The sequence below is a fragment of the Passer montanus genome, unplaced genomic scaffold (assembly GCF_014805655.1).
Source record: "Passer montanus isolate IOZ18808 unplaced genomic scaffold, ASM1480565v1 scaffold63, whole genome shotgun sequence".
NCBI classification, from domain to species: domain Eukaryota; kingdom Metazoa; phylum Chordata; class Aves; order Passeriformes; family Passeridae; genus Passer; species Passer montanus.
Genome location: NW_024371371.1, coordinates 2,456,214 through 2,477,059, shown reverse-complemented (window position 1 = coordinate 2,477,059; position 20,846 = coordinate 2,456,214). Strand labels below are relative to the sequence as shown.

At 48.0% G+C, this 20,846-nt stretch overlaps 1 protein-coding gene across 1 annotated transcript in view; it reads left to right on the top strand.

The window, feature by feature from the left end:
* The first annotated feature begins 6,538 nt into the window (after positions 1-6,538).
* The window catches only part of GPC1 (glypican 1), a 201,896-nt gene continuing 187,588 nt past the window's right edge, over positions 6,539-20,846 (top strand). The window contains exon 1 of the mRNA XM_039727964.1: positions 6,539-6,974. Coding sequence (XP_039583898.1) covers positions 6,818-6,974 — 157 coding nt within the window. The 5' untranslated portion in view covers positions 6,539-6,817. The remainder of the gene's footprint in view (positions 6,975-20,846) is intronic.

Below are 20,846 nucleotides of genomic sequence, written 5' to 3'. Positions count from 1 at the left end.
TTCTTTTGAAGGCTATGCTCAAAAGTAGCACTGTAAAAACAAACCAAGCAACCAACTGAACACCTGGTGGAAAGGAACTGGGTGTCCTGGAGAGTTCCATCATTTCTAACATCCCATGTCTCTGCATCTCCTTGTAGTCATGCTCTCTGACGTCTAGCAGGTTGAAGAAATTAAATCAGATTAAGAGCTCTATTTTTAATCTTAAGAAGATGGGTTTGTGCTGTCTGGCATCTTGAAAAATCCAGCACTGGCTGTTTATGCAGCACTGAACAAAGAAACAGTAACATTCCATGAGGATGTTTTCTTGTAAGTGTTCCTAATCTTGAGCCAGGATGAGCTGCTGCACCTGCACTGGCATCACTCTGTCTGCTGGTCCTGGAGCCCTTTGAGGTGACACAGCCACAGCAGATGCATTCACTCTCCTTGTGGTACAAGATGCACAGATCTTCGAATGAAAACTCAAATCCATTCCAGCTGTTACTCTGCTCGTGTGCAGTTACATCAGCAGTGGAGCTGGCACACATTAAAAATGTGTGTCACCTGGTGATTATCTTACTAACAGTGCATGGGAAGGACACAGCTCCAAACTCCAGGTCAGATTTTCTCCCCTGTGTGTGGAAAGCTGCCCAATGTTTGCTGAGCTGTCCTGCCAGCTACCTGGTGCTAAGCCAGGCTTAGCTGCTCCCCTGGCTGACACCACTGGGTGTTTCCTGCAGCACAGGCATAGCCTGGAGAGCCTCTGCTCCCAGCTGGTTGGGTGCTTTCAGTCCAGCCCTGTCAGTGTTTCCTCACAGTCAGTTTCCCTAGAAAAACAGGTTATGTTGTACCTAACTGAATGTGAGGGGGGAAAACACACACTTGAGCAGAACTCAAGGTAGTTATATTAACCCACCGAAGTGCTTTAGGCTGTGGTGTTTAATGTAGCAGTGGCTGACACCACTGGGTGTTTCCTGCAGCACAGGCATAGCCTGGAGAGCCTCTGCTCCCAGCTGGTTGGGTGCTTTCAGTCCAGCCCTGTCAGTGTTTCTTCGGGGAAAACACACTTGAGCAGAAGTCAAGGTAGTTATATTAACCCACTGAAGTGCTTTAGGCAGTGGTGTTTAATGTAGCAGCAGCTGAGGATAAAGTGCCAGCTGAGAAGTTCCACTAGGGATGCCAGATGCCCATATTGTGACACTTTTTATTTTCTCCCTTTCCCAGTCTCCTCTATTTTTCTCCTGTCAGAGTTAAAGGAAAAGATAAACCAGAAAAAGCTTACAATATGATAACCTTGCATCCATGGTGTTCTGATGTGACTGATGTTTGCACCTTCAACAGACTTTAACACAGATTCAGGTTTGAGACTAAAATCAGGGCCAGATTTGGTGGCTTTGAGTCCTTTCAATGACTGCTAGCTCACAAAGTGTTCCTTTTTTTCTTCCCCAAAACAAGACTCTGTTAGTTTCTTCCGAAAATGAGGTGAATATAAAACTAATTAGAGCCTGACTGAGATTCTGTCAGTTTCCAAGTGAAACAAGAGTATCCTTTCCTTTATAAAGAAATTTGGAAACGTTAATGTGGGTTATCACAATGAGTTTTTCCTCTCAACTGTTTCTTCTGAAAGAAGTCTGGGATGCTTATCCCACACCCATTTGCCTTGGACCAGTGCTCAGGGCCACGCTGTTGAGCTGGCATTCCCAGGAAGAGAGTGTGTTCCTGCTCGTGTTCTCCTCAGGCCAGTGCCACAGACAGATGACAGTGAGAAAAAGGGGCAATTTTTACCTGAAAAATCTCTTTCAAAATCAGTTAGGTTCAGGATATAACCTCTTGAATTATAAGAGGAAGTCATCTGATTGCAACTTTTGCAGGAAGTGGGAAGGAATCTTCTGTACATCACCATAGGGGCATGCTGAAAGGACACATTTCTCATCTAGTTTTGGGGGGCATTTTGAGCCATTTCATACTATCAAAGCTCTGCTTATCAAACATAAATCAGATTCAAGTGCCATGTCCGTGTTCTTTGTTCACTGCTGTGTATGTTTTCGAGAGTGGGAAAAGCTTTACTGAAAGTTCCCAGAAAGGATGAAATGTACTTCCTGGGGCAGACCCAATTAACAGCAGTTTCTCTAACAAGTTTATGGCATTTATTTATGTTTTCGCCTTTAAGACTTCTTTCTACTGGGAAATCTCTGACTCTTATATAATACAAGTACAGTTCTAGCAGGGTGGAGCCATTGGTAAGAGGTCATTAAGCAATACATTCCTTTAAGTCGCTGCTGTAAAATTGTGTGGTTCAATTCAAAACACAGCACAGAGTGGCAATTACCTGCATTAGCCTGATTCTCTGTCTGAAATTATTTAGTTGTTCCTAATATTCCTACTACTAGCCACATTGGGGAAATGAAAATTCCATTTGAAGGGAATCTGTCTGTTCCACCAAAGGTCAAAGAGCAGCTTGGCACAGCCCTGGCGTACACTGCTGCACTTGTGCTCCGTGCAGCCCCTCTTCCTCTGTTCCTCAGCAGCCAGAATTGTGATTTTCTTTGCCCTGGGGCCTCAGTCTGGCTCCCTCAAGACCTGGGAAGGGTCCCCAGTTCTGTACATCCACTGAATGCTATCCCTGATTAATTAATCCAAGCACACAAATCCCAAAAGGTCTTGGTATTTTGGGAAGGCAAATGGTGTCTTACAAAGTCAACTGAGATCAAGCTGGATTTGCCAGTTGTACACAGATGCCCTAGCAATTTGAAGGGATTGATCTGATATTTTTGGTGATCAAAACAACCAGACACGTGCTGCTTGTGTCAGGAAAGCTTCCTGGGGGAATGTGAGCAGAGGGGAGGAGAAGATGCCGGATTTCCAGAGAAGGGAGAGCCAGTGAAGAAGTAAGTAGCTGTAGACAGCAAGGTGTAATCTAGTAAATCCTCTGAATAACTTAATTAGATTTGATTCAGCAAAACACATGTCCAGCTTCTGCTGAACACCAGCCAGTGTTGGGGGGCAGGGGCTTTCATGAATCCTGCAGGAAACAGCTATTGCAGAGATTAAAGGAATTGGGCAGAAGAGGTACTGACATACTCCTGCTTTGATGAAGATTTTTAACCTAAAGGTGCCAGATTTGGTGATGCTGCCAGAGAAAAGTATCATGAAACTGGCTAAGGGGAAGGGGCAAAGGGTTTCATTAGCTGAGGCTGGGAGGAGTGAGGAAGCTGTAGCCCAGTCAGGCTTTGCCCTTCTCTTTTCCCTCCTCACCCCCCACTCTGTGTGAATTTTGCATTCACGCATAGGGAAAAAAGGAGAAACACCACTGAATTCAAGGGAGAACACACTGTTCTTTTATGTGGCATCAAAGATACAGAGCAATTGTGAAAAAATCTGGGGTTTTTCCTGTTTAGGTTTTGCTGTCAGACTCCAGGTAGCTGTAACTCAGCACAGGTCCATTTTGGAGCCAGCTGGAAGTCTGGTGGGCGTAATTGCATTGCTGCCTGTACAGTTCTTGACTTGCATCAAGGTGAAAAAGAGAGGCAAGTCCACTGCACTGCAAAAGTTTTGGAAAGTGCTAGAGAAACAAAGACGTCCCTGTGAAAACTGAGGTTGTAGAAATCCTCTCTGTTCACTTCTTGTTTTTAAAGGGCAGCCTTCCCCACTTGTGCCAGATGATTTGGCTCTTCTTCATCCTTCTTGCTTCATAATGCTTGGATCAGCTTTTTAGTGGGCAGTGCTTTTTGTCGGGACTGTCAAGAGGTGATCTCCAGAGCAGGATGGATTTTCTGTCTTCCTCTGGCTATCTCACTGCCTGGCTGTGTGCTTTTTGCCTCCTCTGCATTTTGTCTACTCATCTTTGTGTTTTACTCTGCCTTTTAGTTTCTTTCCCAGTTCTAGCTCTTTCTGACTGTTTTTGGACAATCTTTTGTTTACTTTTTGCCAAGTTCCATTCTTTTAGCTGAGGATGTTCAGAAACTGGATCTGGTCCTCAGATATATACAATCCAATTTATAATGGATGCCAAAAATACATTTTCATCATGACGCTTTGAAGACATTTATTTCAATTTACTTAAAATGTGCCTAGGTCAAACCCTGCATGTGTATACAAACTTAACAGCAAAATGAGACGTGCCTCACCATTTAAGATTTGTTTGCTCACGACTGGATCCTGCACAGACTTGCAGATATCTTCTCTGTTGAAGAGCTCGTATCAGCTTGGGTTCTTTTTAAATTTGTCTACTTATTAAGCTTCTCATTATGATAGTACGTGAGTATCCCGAAGAAACACTCTGTTTAGGAGTTAAATGACCTGCTGGTGGTCACTTAATGACTGAGGTTTGCAGCAGAGCTCGTAGCTGAGCTGTAGCTCTGAGCAGAGCCTGGGAGCTGGCAGTGTGGGCTGTGCTGGGGCTGGCAGCCTGGTGTCTCAGCAGGGAACAGCAGCGAGCGTGCTGCGCTCTCCCCGGGTTCCAGCAGCAGCGACGTGACCCCGGTGCCTGCCGCAGGCACTGCCGCCCAGCCGGGGGAAGCGACATGTACGGCAAGGAGGGAGATACTCTGGCCTGTGAAATGATCTATAGCTCAGGGGACGCCTCCGAGGCCAGAACCCAAGGGTTGCAGTCCCAGTTCTTCCCCTGCCAGCAGCTGTGCGAGTGCACAGAGCTCTGTGCTGCAACCTTGGGGTGCAGCCACAGCTCACACAGAGCTGTCCCAAAGTCACTGCAGGCAGAGCTGAAAGCCAGCACTCCATATGCAACGGCAACAAGTATCCAACGCCGGGCTTTGAGAAGGAAAAGAGGAAATGGGTACTGTTTTGGTCTCCTGGGTCACCCACCCAAGTCATTCTGCACAGCCAGACCAGATAAAAGGTTTATGACTCTGCCTTTCTTCCCTATCAAGTACTTTGTCTCTTTAGAGTTTGCATTCCTGGAGTTCATTCCCCTCAACAGACTCAAGTGAGACTGCTGTTACCCGTGTGTCTGCAAGTATTTGATTTTCACTCTGGTTTTCCAAGAGGAGCAACAAGATCCTGGTGTTCCTCCAGTCACGGCACTGTAGGTGCAGATTCCTCTGCTGCTTGTTTTCTGCCATTGCTGTACTCACATTAGTTAGATGAGACCTCTGACACGGGTCTTCAAGTGATATGTTCAAAGCCTGGGGAGAGGAAAGGGCTATGGCTATAAAATTAAAATAAATCCCCAGGAGTATGGGCTGAAATAACCTGGTGCCATATAACCTGCTTGGTAACCTCTTAAGTGTGCAGTACTTTTGCATTTACAAAAGAGTTTTCATTTAAAAACAGGGTAAGTCAGGCTTCATCCATGGCAGATTTTTCCCCACATATTTCCAGGAACAACAGTATTTCCACATTCCAGAAAGCTCCCAAAGCAAGCTCCAAGCTGAGGTGTATTTTGGGACTCTGTAAGCCTCGGGTTTTAAACTGTGCACCACTGAGAGATGATGCAAGAGGCCAAAAGGCACAGTGTCATCTGCAAGAGAATTCAGATTTGGACTGTATGGTGTATCTCACTCAAAGCTACTAACTTTTGGTGGAAATGATGTGGCACCTCAGTCATGATCTTCATTAAAAAATTCTCCCTGTCTTTGCAGGGATTTTCCCTGTCCTCTCCATCTGCTTTGTGGCATCTCACAGACGAATTTAATTAGGAAGATTTAAGAGGAGATTTCATAGGAAAGCAACAACTTCTCCCTACTGCCACCCTCGTGGCTCCTACTTTGCAGTGACTTCTCCCACCCCTCAGGAGAACAAGCAGTTCTGAAGCAATGGGGTGAACAACACCAGTTTCCCATGTAGTTTCACACATCTGGGTGACTGAGAACTCCAAAAGCTACAATCTCTGATAAATTTTGCTACATTTTGGGGGGGGGGAGCAGTGATGGTGTTTATGTGTGGGGTTTCTGCTATCTTGTAAGGCTTAAGCCCACACAAGTGCTCCAGCTGAGGCACGGGCAGACTCCCTCCCGTTTTTGCACAGAGAACTGCTCTCCAAAGGCTCAGGAGCGGTCGCTGGCTCTTCTGTCTGTCAGGAAAGAAGTCAGACGCTGGCCAAAAGCCTGCAAGCTCTTTTGAGGAAGCACACGGGCACTGCCTGGACACACAGGTGACCGCACGCCTCAGTTCTGTGGGAAGCAGCTCCAAACGCGGCTGGCAGAGCTGCAGAGCGGGAGCTGGCAGGCTGCTGTATGAAGTAAACTCCAAAGCTGAGCATCTGTCGTAGAGAATTGCCTCTGTTCCCACATCTGCCCTTAAAGGGGCACTTCCAGTCTCCCCAGGACCTTGCCGGGACTCTCCGGCTCTCAGCTGAAGCGCCTTCTCCTCGCCGGTCTAAGTGTGCCATGATTTAAGCCTCCTACGCGCCTCTTTTCCCACCCGCTGGGGGAACTCCGGCTCCGCGGGTTAAGCAGCGGGGCCACGCCGCAGACAAAGAAAGGTTCTCTGCGCGCTGTCCTTGCCGAAGGACGGCGTGCGGCCCCGAGCTGGGCCCGCCGGGGCTGCTCGGGCTGCTCGGGCCGCGCTCCGGCGGCTCCGGGCGCTGCGCGCTGCCCGCGGCGGGGCTGCCCGGGGATGCAGCCGCGCTAAGAACAAAAGCCCTCAGCGCGCTCTCGCTCCGGGGCTTTGAAGCGGCGCGGTCGAACTTGGATCTCTGCCCCCCTCGGCCGAGCCGCGGCGGCGTCCGGGGCTGAACTCGCCGGCGCCTGTTCCCCGCACGCCGCGGTCCCGCCGGGGCTGCCCGCGGAGGGGCCGCGCCCCGCGCCCCCCCGGCCGCCCCCGCGCCGCGGGACCTTGGCTTTGCCCTTCGCACGGCAGGTGGCGGGGCCAGCGGAGAAGGATGCGTGTCTTCCCGTGGGGATTTTGGCTGCTGTGTGTCGCCTCCGCCCCGGCTCGCGGTGACAGCGGCAGCAAGGCGAGGAGCTGCGCCGAGGTCCGGCAGCTGTATGGAGCCAAGGGCTTCAGCCTCAGCGGCGTGCCCCAGGCCGAGATCTCCGGTGAGTCCCGCGGGGCCGGGGCGCGGTGCCGCTGCCGCCGGGGATGCCCGGGCCGGGCGCGGGCAGCGCTCGCCGCCCCACGCTGGAGTTTGTCGCGGGTCGTGGGCGGCCAGAAGTCGGAGCGGAGAGGTTTCCCCGAGAGCCGGGCTCCCCTCGCCCCTCTCGGCACCGCCGCAGCCCTGCCCGGGCTGCCAAGGGTCTCTCCCGGCGGTGGCGATGCGAACGGAACTGTGAGAGGGGGGTGGTCGCACCAAGTGTTCAGCGGTGGTTCTTTCTTTTTTCTCATTGTCTCCTTGCTTCTGTTCTGAGTACAATTGAAACGGGTTCCAGGGTTTTGATTCGGAAATCAGAATAATCGGAGTGTGATGGGTTTTGGTGTCGGGGCTGGAAAACGCCACGAGGTTGTGAGAGAGGAATTGATTTGTTTAAATCTTCTTCTGGGTGAGAAGCAAAGGCGTAAAGGGTATTTGCCACTTACTGAAAATGAAGCAGGAGTAAAATGACTGTGTCAAACGTGAAGTGCAGAGAAAACCTGTGCAACCTATATTAGAGTGTGTTCTCTTGTCTTCATTCCGGCTTTGGCTAAATCTTGGTTGATTTCCTCCTCTTTGTAGAAACAACTGAAATAGCAAAGAATATTCAAGGTCTGGTTTGTTTTGGGTTTGGATTTGGGTTTTTTTTCTCCGAAGGCTTGGGGAAAATATGCTGATGCATTGTAGGGTTTTTTAAAATTCTCATCAAAGTTTTGATACACCAACTTGTGACCCATATCCAAGAGCCCTCCCCTCGCTTGTGGGGAGCTTCCTTCTTCAGACAAAGCGCAAAACATGTAGGCGTACGTGCCAGAGCCAACCCACAGGGACACCCCAGTAAAACTGCAGTTTGTACTGCACATCTAAGCTACAGAATGCCTTATGTTGAATATTTCATCAGGTAATTTTTTAGAGAAACCAATTTGTTGTCTGACCAATGAATGGAGAAGGCTGAACCATGTACATGCCTCATAAATGTGAATAAATTAATACCTTCTTTGTCAAGTTACAACTGAGAGTAAATTTCCCAAGTAAAACGAGCAGTCCTCAAAGTTAAACAGTGGGGAGTTTCAGAATCGTTTGAACATCACTATTAATGGAATAGCACTTCAGCTGAGCAAGAAAGCGGCTTTTTATGAGTTTGCATCTAATTATTGCAGATGTGAATACATTAGCCGTGGTGTTTCAAGTGGGAAGTTCTTGGAAGGCTGAGTGTTTACAAACACTGGTGGAGGTGGCTGCAGCCCTGCACGCGGGGATAGTACTACGGGCAGCCACGGAGGCTCGCAGCAGCTGCAGTCACAGCATCGCCTGTCGCAGGCCAGCAGCCAGTAAAACATCTTGTACCTGCAAGTGGCTGAGGTTCCAGGAGTGTCAGGACACAGATTTCCAGGATCCAGGAGTTGTTTCCTGCTGTGTGTTGGTATGAGCATACACGCTGGCAGTCTCAAGGCACAGTGGTTAAAATTGGAGTATCAAACCAGGCGCCTCTGGCTGTTTCTGTAGACAGGGAAACTCTGTAGATAAATGCCATGAAAACTTGAGGAATACTACATGGAAAGTAACACAAAGAAGTGCTTGGAGGAAGAAGGTCCCACTAATAAACCTGCTGCTGCTACCATTAGCCTGCTGTATAAAACAGCTGCCAGAGTTGATGATTTTCATTGGTCATTACCTCCTGACCTGTGCGCGTCCAGGAACACACTTCTGTGCGCTGTATTACTTGCCCAGTGCAGTTAAAACATCAGTGAGTGTAGATATAACCTTAGAAACATCCTGACAAAGCACAGTGTTGTGTATCCTCTGTGCTTCTCAGCAGCTGTGCAGGTTAGAGCAAAGGCTGGTGCCAGCTTTGCTGTCTCCAAGAAGAGGAGTCTCAAGAGCCTCCTTGCAGTATCCCCACACGTACCAAGTACAGGCTCATGCAGTTTGTAATTCCACATTTGCTCGTTGCTTCGGGCTGGTTCCAGTGGCAGCAGTTCAGCTCGCTGAGCATGGGGGTTCCCCCTGCATGGAGCCTTCTCAGGTGACACCACTGTCACCTGTGAATGCATCCCCGGGCACACAGCTGAGAGGGCAGGTGTGTCCTGCCATGTCTCCACTGAAAGGAGAGGAAAGGGTTTGGTTGTGCCAGGGCAAGTTCAGATCAGATATTGGAAAGAAATGTTCACTGAAAGATTAGCCATGCATTAGGATGAGTTGGTGGAGTCACTCAGAGCTGTGCATACGGGGTTGTTATGGTGGATAAGGGGTAGTTTTGGTGGTGCTGGGTTGATGGCTGGATGAGATAATATTGAAGAGTTCTCCCAACTTTGGTGATTCTGTGATTGGGCAACTTTTGGTTAAGTTAAGAGATGTTGATGAAGTGTTGTCCCCAGTTAGACCTGTGCTGAAGTTTCCTGATGGTGGCCTTCATGTTTTAAGAGCTACCTCATGAACCAGGTTTTTATTCTTTTTCTGAGCTGTCTGGAGACAAAAGCCCTTTCTTTTGTCCCTCTCCAAGGAGACCTTGCTGTTCTTCCCTCCACTGCTTGCCCTGAAGCAAAGGGGAACATTAATTTCTTAGCCCTGTGTCCTTGTCCCCAAAGTGGTGCTGCTGTGCTCTGCTGACCTTGCTCCTGTCTGCCTGTACCTGGCTCCAGGCAGTGCTTGGTGTGTGTTGGTGGCACAGCAGCCCAGCCCCAGGAGCCAAACCCCACACTGCAGCCCCAGAGCTGCCCTGCAGAAGGAGTTCAGCGAGCTCCCAGCACGCAGGCTCTGACTCAGACTGAGATTGGCAGTGTTTGTGTTGGGTTTAGAACACTTACTGCACACTTTACACCTTCTAATCTGTATTCTTAGTTATGATTTGAGGGGATTAGGAATAATCTAGTGTCTCCACGGCTCACCAGAAGGTAGTCCCTGCTTGTGGCTGCACGGATCAGTTGGAGAAGAGTCACACAGTTATTAGCTGGCTAATAGATAGCATCTGATGCAGGGATAGACTCTTGGCTTACCAGATTTCTCATGAACCACCTAGACAGGGTTTCCTGGTTTTTTGCTAATGTTGTACAATGCCTTTAACATGTCTAAGCACTTTAAATGTGTCAGGTGCTGTTATTAAGTGTGTTTAGGGAATACACAAGGTGTTATATCTCAGTACTTTGAAGTCAATCGCAAAATTCCCAAACATGAAAGCAGTGTCTGCTCGTGTTAGCAGTCCTGACAGACAGCATGCGCCCAGAGTCTTGGGTGAAGAGCTGCCTACAGAAAGTTTCTAATGCTGAGGAAAAGCCCCCTACTCCATGAGTTTGGGAAAGTTAGACTACTTACTCCCATGAGATGTACTACTAACTCAATCACAGCTTTCCTGCGAGTTGGAGAGTGTTCCCACTCTCCTTTTGGATGACCCACACCCCTGTTCTATGATTGCTACAAAGTAAGGGAAACCAGTTTGAGAGGTTCCAGGTTTTGTGTTTCTTCTGGAGGCAGCAGCTGTTCCACTGTCTCACGTTCCTGCTGCCCAGACACCACGATCCCACTGCTGCTCTAGGGGTGCTTCCTATTGCCTGTGTTAGGGACTGGCTCACCGTGTGGCTTCTGATAGAAGAGGGTGAGCCCACAGCACCACAAAATATTGCTCTTTTGGGGGGAATATCCTGCTTTCTCTGACTTATGGGAGTGTCTTGGGGTTACGGATGTTGGATGGGTGACTGCTCCCCAGTGTCTCGAGCAGAGGTTTCCTCACGGATTGGAGAAGACCTGAGCGTTGTGATTTGATGTGTATGTGCTTGGCCCTTGTTCTCTGTTTGGTGTGGACTTCTGCTTTGGTTTGTTTATTCCTGAGACTAATTGTTTAGCCACTAGATGTGGCTTGCTGTTAGATTGATCTTGTTGACATGGGAGCTAAAGAAAGGAGGGTACAGCAAAAAGCCAGCTGGACTTTGCCAGGCTGCCCATCCAGTCACACATCCCACACAGATCCTTCCCTGGCTCCCCAGCTGAAAGGAGTCAGAACAATTGTTTTAACCTTATAGGCTGTGTAATTAGGTTTTATGATGAAAACATTGTCAAGTGTATGTGTCTGAGCCCTTTAGAGAAGTGTTATCTAAGTACAGAACAGGTCTGGCAACCAGCTGGGACTTGATCAGGCTCTTGGAAGGGGATAATGGAACCCCATCTCTTGGAGAATATTTCAGCTGCTGGCTCTTCCAAAGTGGGACAAGCCTACATCTGTGATTTGGAACATAAAATCTGGGACTCCTCCTTGCCCAAGGAAAGAGCTGTACCAATGACTAAAAAGCGCTGGATTGCCCCTTTTGGGATGGTCATTCCATTTGGGTTGTATTTCCTCCGGGCAGAGGGATTTCTCAGGATCAGCTCCCAGATAGAACAGCATCCCGTTAATGAGCTGCATTCCTTCGCGGCAGGTCAGAACGGCATTTGCAGCCTGCTGCCTTTAGAGTGCTCTTTCTGCCGAGGCAAAACACCGGGAATTGTGCCTTCTCCTCCGTCTGGCAGGTGTTTTGGTGGGACCGTCCGGGCAGGCGGTGAGCGGTGCCGGGAGCGCTCGGGACGGGATCCGTGTGGATCGGGATCCATGGATCGGGATCCGGGGACCGGGATCCGTGTGGACCGGGCCCCGCGGACCGGGATCCGTGTGGATCGGGATCCGTGTGGACCGGGCCCCGGGGACCGGGATCCGTGTGGATCGGGATCCGTGTGGACCGGGCCCCGGGGACCGGGATCCGTGTGGATCGGGCCCCGTGGATCGGGATCCGTGCATGGAGCGCTGCCCTCTAGCGGCATTCCCGGCCCGGGATCCTCCTGCCGGCTCCCGAGAGTGCTGGGGGCTGCCGGCGTGATTTTTGAGAGAATCTGCCCTTCTGTCGCTGTGAGATGGATGACTAAGCTCTCCACCACGTAATTATCCTTATCAGCTGTGTCTGAAAAAAACCCTCTATTTCAACAGCTTCTTTTGTTGGTGAAGCAAAAGCCTATTTCTTTTTCCAGAAAATTTGCATGGATGTATCGCTGGAGACACCCACCAGCAGCACTGTGTGAAGCTGCAGAGCTCACCTCATCTCTCCTTTTCCTGTGCCTGCCCTGCAAGTGCCCTGCTTTATTTAAGAACACGTGTCATTCAATGTCTGGGTTCTCCACATGGGCTTGATAGGAGACGTGTGGTTTTTGGCAGCGATTATAAAACAGTTGGTTTGATGTTCTATTGCTCTCAGTACCATTGTCTCATGTGGAGGGGACAGATAGATGTGTTCCTCTGGGTGATTCCAATTATTAAGTGTGATTTGCTTAGCCAAAGGCAGGGTGGGAGCTGGTAACTTCATTATCAAAAATGTGTATTTAAAGCCAGAGGTTTTCCCTTGTAGGCCACAACAACAATAATTGGAAACAGAGAAACAGAGGCCCTGGAGCACCTGCCCATGAGCAGCAGCTGAGCACAGGCTCTGAGCCCAGCCCACCAGTGCCCACTGGGCTGGGCAGGGGGGTTGAGGAGCATCTATTTTTATTGCAGCATCAAATTGCATTAGGCACAGTATGGTGGGGGAAGGCAGGATGAAAGGACGGCTGCAGCCCCAGAGAGCTGCTGGTCTGAGCAATATCCTGGCCCTGCTGTCTGCAGTGGTCTCAGCACTGTGTGGCAGGGCCAGTGCTGCAGTTCTGCTCTCTGGCAGCAGCTCCTGTGTTCCTCCCCTTGTCCTGTGGGGCTGTGGATCTGAGGAGCAGGGTGGCTGGGGGAGTGACTGACAGGTGTCACTGGCACAAGGAGAAATTTTGTATTTGCTTCCAGCATTCAACTGAGAATTTCAGGGGAAGACCAGGGAAATAGACATCTCAATTCTGTGGAAATCCACAGGCTTCCTTGGGGAGAGCAGCTTTAATTTCTGTTTGCTGCCCAGGTCCCTGCTGAATCCTACGTGTTTCTGTATATTGGGTTTCTTTCTTTGCCCCATGGGATGCTGCTGTGTACATGCAGCAGGTAGGTGGTCCCAGGGAGGGGACATTGTCAAAACAGCAGGCTGCTCTGGCTCACAGCTGGCTCTGCCCACCTTCTGTGACAGGGCTGGTGTTGCTGCCAGACAGGAGTGCTGCTTTCCCCCAAGCAGCTCCCTAGGTGGGGAGTGCTCTTGTTGCTCCTACTCAGGGAAGCCCGAACAGAAGCCCCTGCAGAGAGCTGCCTTCAGCGAGGTGTCCTGTCCTGTCCTGCAGCAGGGGGTGTCCCTGATGGAAGCACATCCCTGATGGAAGCACATCCAGCTCCACAGCAGCAGGGCTGGGCCCTGACCTCTCCTGTCCCTGCAATGTCCTGCCCTGCAGAGGGCACGGAGCAAACCTAGAGTCACCTCCTTGGCTTTTCCTCTGCAGGAGCTTCTGCTCAGTCGAGTGTTAATTCAGCAAGGGGCTGGACGTGCTGCTCCTGCCTGGGTGGCAGGGAAGTCACCATCAAGTGCTCTCCTCAGCTTTCACCTGCCCCTTCTGAACTGCTGCATAGATTGAGCCTTTCTGAAAATCCCAAATCACTCCTTTCTAACTCTGTAAGTTAAGCAAGAGTTGGGCCTTCTTGTTCAGCTTTCCCCCAAATACTGACTCCCAGGCACAGCTGTGAGAAGGAAGGAGAGGTTGAGTGGGCACCTGGTGGGGCTGACACTCCACCTGCATGGGTGGTGGCCTGCAGCAAGTCCATAACAATCCCTTCACCTTTAAATTTACCTGGGGAAAAGGGACACTATTGTTTTGCTGTCTGTGTCTTACTGATGGCTTTGAGGGTAACTCTGCCCCATGGGGAGACACCCAGGGAGAGCAGATCCTAAAGCTTGCAGGAACCCTCACAGCAGTTGCCCAAAGGTTATTCCACTGTGTTTTGTAGTTTGTTTGTACAACACTGCTGTAGCTGCCATTGTGTTAGAAAATCTCCCCTGAAAGTTACAAAAAAATAGATAAAATTCAAAACTCAATGAAAGCAGAAAATTCCCTCCATTCTCTGTTAGCCATGAAGGACAGACCGCCCTCTCCTCTGATGTCTGTATACCCTGACACTCTGTTGCTCAGAATATGTTTTATCCTGACAGGTGAAACCTGTCTTTAAGTAACATTTGATTCCCAGGGAATCGGGTTACCTCCTTTCCCAGATTGTTCTGAAAAAATAATGAAGCTTTAGACTGCAGACACTTAAAATTCTTGTCTGAACGTGACAGGGCTGTGAGCTTGGTCAGTCACTTCTGCCCGGTAATGTGTTCCTGTTTTACTTGGAATTCTTCAGATATGGAAAACTTCTCTTTCTTAAAGTTCAAATAAGTAGTGTGCTGTGACAGTTTTTCCCAATGCTTTTGCTTCTGAGTTTTAAAAAACACACTCATGACAACCGTGTTGCCTGTGTAGAAATTATAAAACTAATTTGATTTTATGTGCCTTTCCGTATAGTGCAGTGTGAATGAGAAATACAGAATTACCCAGCTGTTACCGGCTCCTGTGCTAGCAACATGAGTAAAACCAGTTTTTCAATTGCCATGCATTCTTCTGAAGTATAAAAAAGAGAAGAAAACAACAACAGAAGTTTTGCTGTGGTTTTGGGGAGAAGCATGGTAGTACTTATGTAGACAGTCAATCTTTTATATTACGAAAATGCAAATACTTTGTGACAAATAGTTTTGGCTTGCAAAAAATTAGTATTTTATAGGACTGTGAAACTATCCTGTATAATTCAGTTGGACGGGCATATTTCTAAAATACTAGTATTTTAGAAATTCATAGTTGTAATTTTCCTTCATAAATAAATCGTAATAAAAGCACTGTCAGAAATTAGCATCAGTTTTACATTTTTAAAAATACTGACACAAAGAGGCTACTCCAGTCTCTTCTGCTCTTGGTTCATGTTGCTGCATTGAGGTTTGCAGTATTCCATTGTGTAATTGATCCTGAGGGCAGTGCCAAGCACAGCAGACTGCTGTGTGAGGGCTGCTGTCCCAGTCTGGCTGCTCCCCCCAGATCAGCTGCGGGTGACATCGGGGTGACATCGCGTGCTGCAGCCACCGCCTGCGTCTGGCACCAGGCAGCTCTAGTCCTAGTCCCCATCTGGATGCAAATTTTCACCATGGAGCTGGAAAAGCCGCTTCACTTTTCTTGTTTCAGCAGTTTCCTCTGCCATAAACGCTAAATTGGAATGAGGGAGCCTGAGTGAGCCACGGGAAGTTTGGTTTATTAAACTCCAGCCCCTCGATGTGAGAGCAGTGCTCGTCTCCCCCGATGCAGTTGCTCGCTGTGCACAGCTGTGTGAGTTTAAAACAGTTGTAGAACCAGTTTAGATTTTTACAAACATCTGTTTGGCTTTGTGACAGAATACCAAACAACCCCTGCTAAAGAGCCCCTCTCTCTCTCTCTGCGTTTGCGGGAGGTCTCAGGGAGGCTTCCCTGATGAGGGAGGAGGAGGAGGCTGGTATTTTTATTAGAGAGGCTCTCAAGGCCAGAGCGTAGCTAAGGCACTCATCTGCTGTGAATTTGAGGAAGGGCTGCACAATAGTGGGAACCCATGGGTAGAAATCCCTTGGGCTCAGCTGCAGGCTCCCCTGGCCTGTGCCCATCCTGTCCCATGGCAGTGGGGTGTGGCAGTGCCCCAGCTGCTTCTGTATTGGAGGATTGGTGTGAAGGAGACCTTGGGAAGAGCCTGGGGAGGTCAGAGGAGTGTTCCAGTTTGCCTTTTGCAAGTGGTGGGCTTGGCAGTGCTGGCTTAAAGGCTGGGCTCGATGATCTTGGAGAGGTCCTTTCCAACCTAAACAATTCTGTGACTTGTGGCAGGTCTATTCTGTGCCCCAAACACAAACTTTTGCAGGTGAGTGGTGGCTGCATGCTGAGCTTGTGAGGGGTGATGTTACCTGGATGTGTGCCCAGTGCTCACAGACACACCTCTCATGCAGGCGAAGTCCTCTTTGGGGCACGATTTTACTGTATTTGAGAGGTGCCCGACTAAAGAAGGAATGATGAATCTGACTCCATGTTCTCAGAAGGCTAATTTATTATTTTACGGTACTATTAAAGAATACTAAACTATACTATACTAAAAAATCCAGAAAGGATACTTACAGAATGCTAAGAAGATACTAATGAAAAACTTGTGATTCCCTGCAGAGTCCCGACACAACTTGACACTGGTTGGCCATTGCATCAAAACAATTCACATGAAACCAATGAAACAATTTCCAAACACATTCCAAATGAGTAAAACACAGGAGAAGCAAATGAGATAAAATTGTTTTCCTTTTTCTCTGAGGCTTCTCAGCTTCCCAGGAGAAAAATCCTGGGCAAAGGGATTTTTCAGAAAATATGAATGTGACACGACGTGATCCCTGGGTTTTGATGTAGCACGTACCTTTGCTTGGTGTGGCTTTAAATGCATCCATAAATGGAGGAATCCCAAAGCTGGGATCCATTGCTCTGCTTTCACAGTTGGTATAAAAGTGCCATTGGCATCCAGAGCTTGCCTCTAACACCCAGCTGCTTTGTCTCATCTGGACATGGGGCACAACTTGCTTTGCCATATCCACGTGTCCTGCAGTGTTCACTTGTGGGGTCCCTGGAGCCTCAAATGTGTCTGTGCCAAGCCTTTTGTATCAGGATGGCTGAGTGGACTGACTGCTGCTCCTTGGGGCATTCAGGGAAAACCTAATCCAAATGTTGGTAGCACTTCTGCAGAACTAATTAAAAAAATGAAAGTTTTATTGGTGAATCTTTACAGGTGCCAGCAAATATAAAGAAGCAAAGCTTAAGCTGTGACTTTATTCTTAAAATAAGCAAAGAACAGGCACCTTTTGACAGGGGGCACATTTTACTTGTAAACCAGGGGAGGAAGGCACTGTGTTGAAATGCAGTATCACTTCTCCCACTATCCTGGATCAGCTGTCTGGGAGCTTGAGTTTTGGTTTAATTAGTAACACTGCTGCTACTGTTTGTGTTGCACTGAAGACATCTCCTGTCACAGTCGTAAATTAAATATTTCTCACTGTTAGCAAAACACTGTGTGACAGGTTTTAGGACTGAAATTCCTAAATGTATCTGCTGATGTATGTGTGTCCAGCAGCATGGTGTCTTGTGTTATCCTGCTGTCACTGATATATTTTGAGCACTTTACATCACTCCAGCTGACCTGGCTATCCTTTTTGGCAGCTACAGAAAAAGACTTGTGAAATGTCCCTTTGCAGGGTTCTTTAGGGGAACACTGGTTACTCTGGGAGCTCGGTGTGCCTGCATATGCTGAGACCCCTGGAAAAGCAAACATCCACAAGTGGTGGGCAAAAATAATGTTCCTGTGTTGTTCTGTAAACTGGAGGCTGCAGGGTTTGTGTGGTGTGGAATGCATAAAAATGCGATAACTGATAAAATAAAATTAGGCATTTGCAGCCTTTATTTAAAAAATGGTGTGAAGTGCCTTACAGCCTGTATTTGGTGGCTTTGGGGCTGCATCTGGAGCACAATGCCCATTTCAGGGCACCTGTCCAGGAGAGGAGTGGCTGCAGTGGAGCTGCTCTGGCACAGCCACAGAGCTGCTGGGGGGGCTGGAGTGTGCTCAAGCTCTGAACGCTGGGCAGGTTCACAAGTGAGGACCAGAAAGAAGAGGGAGAGGAGATCCCATTGCTGCCTGCAGCTCCTCAGTGTGTGGGAACAGAGGACACAGAACTGGACTTGGTGTGTGGCAGCAGGACAGGAGGTGGTGGACACAGCTGGAACTGGGGAAGTTCTCATTTCACACATGGAAAGACTTTTTCACCCTGAGTGATTGAACACAGGCACAGAGACGTGTTGTGATTTCCATCTCCATCTTAAGGATACTCAAAGTGTTCATGTGGACCAGGCCCTGGAGCACGTGCTTTAGTTTGTCCTGCTTTGAAGGAGGGTGGGACTAGGTGGCTGCAGAAGACCTTTAGGCTTCAATGATTCTGTGATTCTGTCCAAATGCTGTAATTGTGCCAGATCAGGTGTAGGCAGAAGACTTTTGTTAATAATGGTCTTCTGAGGAGGGAGAAATGAAAGAAAATCCTTCCAGTACTGTCATGTAACATTAGCAAATTTTGAACTTATTTATTAGCTTATGAAATATGACATCTAGTGAAATCAAAGAGAAGCAACAGCATTCTCCTACATGAGTAAAAACCTGTGCTGGTTCTCCATAGATCAGTTAAATTTTCTGCTCTGGCACATGTGTCTGGCATGACCTTGGGCAAGTTGCTTAATCTGTCTGTATCTCCAATCCCCATCTGTTCATTAGTGTCTTTAAATTACAATACCTTGTTTTTGTAATTTGTCTTTGAATTATAAAGTCTTGGAGTACAGATTCTCACTGTTTCTCTGAATTTTGCTATACAGTACTTAGCACAATGGGACCATAAATCTTCATCAGTCCTGTGATACATGAATAATAAACAGTAACAGCATCATTTTGGGCCACATTCTGCCTCTGATCTCACGATGCATAGAGACAGGAGGGTTTTGTTGATTAAAATGCTGTGCTGTTCAGCCTAACGAAGATACATGGGCCTTCCTGAACAGATTTTTACGAGCCTGTTGTTGGCTCTTTGGTTTGTTGGGGTTTTATTCTGTTTCATCATTATTCATTGATTGCAGGTATCTAAACAATTTGCTTGGCAGATCAGGGAATAATAAATTCCTTTAATCTGTCTTTCTTTCAGTTTAATTATTGTTAACTCATTGCGTAGTGTTTAGTTCGATGCATAATGAACTCCGTTCACTGTGTGGTGAAACAGAGTTGGACTACAGAGACAGAACTGGCTTCTCTGGTTCTTTTGAAGGTACAAACCAAAATTGCAGAGTCACTGAGTGTTTAACTCCAGGCTGGATTGAAGGTTACCAGCAGGCACACTGTGGTTGCATTTGCAGGCTCCATGTAGGTTAACATTATTTCTCTTGGTTCCGTGTCTGGCACTGCATTACATTTGTCGCTTTATTTTTAGACAGTTAAGAAACTGGTAACTACAATGTAGGCAGCTATTTTAGTCTTGATTATAAGACAGTGTCTAATAAATCATATGTAGTACAATCCTAATTACTGCAGACAGACTTTACATTTGTGACTGTGGTAATACTGTGTTGAACTACTTCCTGCAGAGTTTAGCAGTGTGTTCAGACCTTCCCATTTTGGCTACAGCTGGGGGAATAAATCCTTCATTCACTCGGGGTGCTGTGGTCTCTAGTGCCATGCCACTGAGCATCTGGGCTCTTTTAGGGCATTTCTCTTGTTTCTTCATCCTGGAATTTTGATCATGTTGGCCAGGGCTGCAGGCTGTGCCAGCAGCACACAGGAGGGCACTGCTGGTGCCGAGGGGTCTGTTCCCAACCCCAGGGAACACACTGGGTCAGGGTCACCCTGGGGCTTTGCTGTCACACCAGCAGCTCAGTTCAGCCCCCAAACCAGCACACGTCTAACACAAACTGAAATACACCTGTAGGATTTGGGGGAGGCTGTGGAGTCCCTTCACGCATCCCCCTCTGCTCTGCAGCTATTCACAGCTAGTCACCCAGCAATCAGAGTAAAAATACTACCAAGGCGTTCCCCTCATCACCAAGGCTGGCTCTCTGGAGCAGAGCATGCAGCCTGCAAACACAGCTGCCCTGCTAGAAATGTAACTTTCCTATCATCAGCTAAAATGAAGTAAAGAAAATAGGGGTTTTGGTGAGATCCATGCTGAACGGCTTCTGAGGGTTTGGCAGCATGTCGTGGAAAGCTTGAGTATGGCTATATGTCAGAGATCACTGCTGAAATGTTTATTTTGGGCTTGCTGCTGTATTCTGCTCAGTGATCAGGAGAAGGCAGTTTGTAACACTCACTGTCTGACCAATTCCCGCACACATTTAATGCAATGAACGTTCTTGCACTGTTAACAAGGAGACAAAACTTGAGAGCCCCAGATGACTAAACTGCTACTCTGCAGATATTTTTCCTCTCCTGGGGAAGGAGTTGTTCTTTGCAGTGTCCCCCAAAAATTCCCCTCAAATGTAATATAAATGACATTCCCCACATTTGCAGAAAGAGAAAATGGCACTTGCCAAATCTGCAAATCACAGTTGTGTTTCTGTCAGCTTTGGCAGCTACATGGCTTCTGGTAACGCTAATGAAGGCAATCTGCTTTTAATTTAAAATCCTCCCTGCAGAAAAAAAAGTAGCTGGCAGTTGAGGGATTCGGCAGTATCTTTGTGTGAAACTTCTCTTTCTTTATTTTCTATGGTTTGCTTTAGCCAAGGAGAAACTGTTAATTAAAAAATATTCCTAATGTAGCCAAATATGCAGGAATGTACTTATGTAACAACTACCTGTACCAGTTCTGCAGTAAATCACTCCTTTGTTTTCATTTGATGAGCAATTCTAATTAACCAAATAAAAATACTGCTTGCCTTGCACTTAACTCAGCATGTTTACTGCTTCTCAATGGTTGAGGGGCCAGGGATGACAGGTTTTGTTTGGATGACTTTTGGATTCAGCAGGGCCGAGGTGGTCAGGTGGCACAAGGAGAGGAGCAGTTCCTGCAGAGTGGGAGCACCCAAGGGTGCAGGCTCTCCCAAAAGCCTTTCCCTGGCTCTGTGCCTTCTGCAGGACACAGAGGAGGGGAGAAGACAGCATTGCTCAGACCACCTTTAAATGCAGTTTCTTTGAAGGCATTTTTCCTTAGTTCAGAAGGCACTGGACCAAACCATGGATGCAGTCCACATAATTTGGTGCTTTGCAGAGCAGTAAAGAGTCTGTGCTTGGAGAAGAGTGTGGGGAAGGTGCCTGTGTGTTTAACACGCACAGTGCTGGTGCTGTGGTCCTGCAGCAGAACCATCTGGAAATGATCCAGGT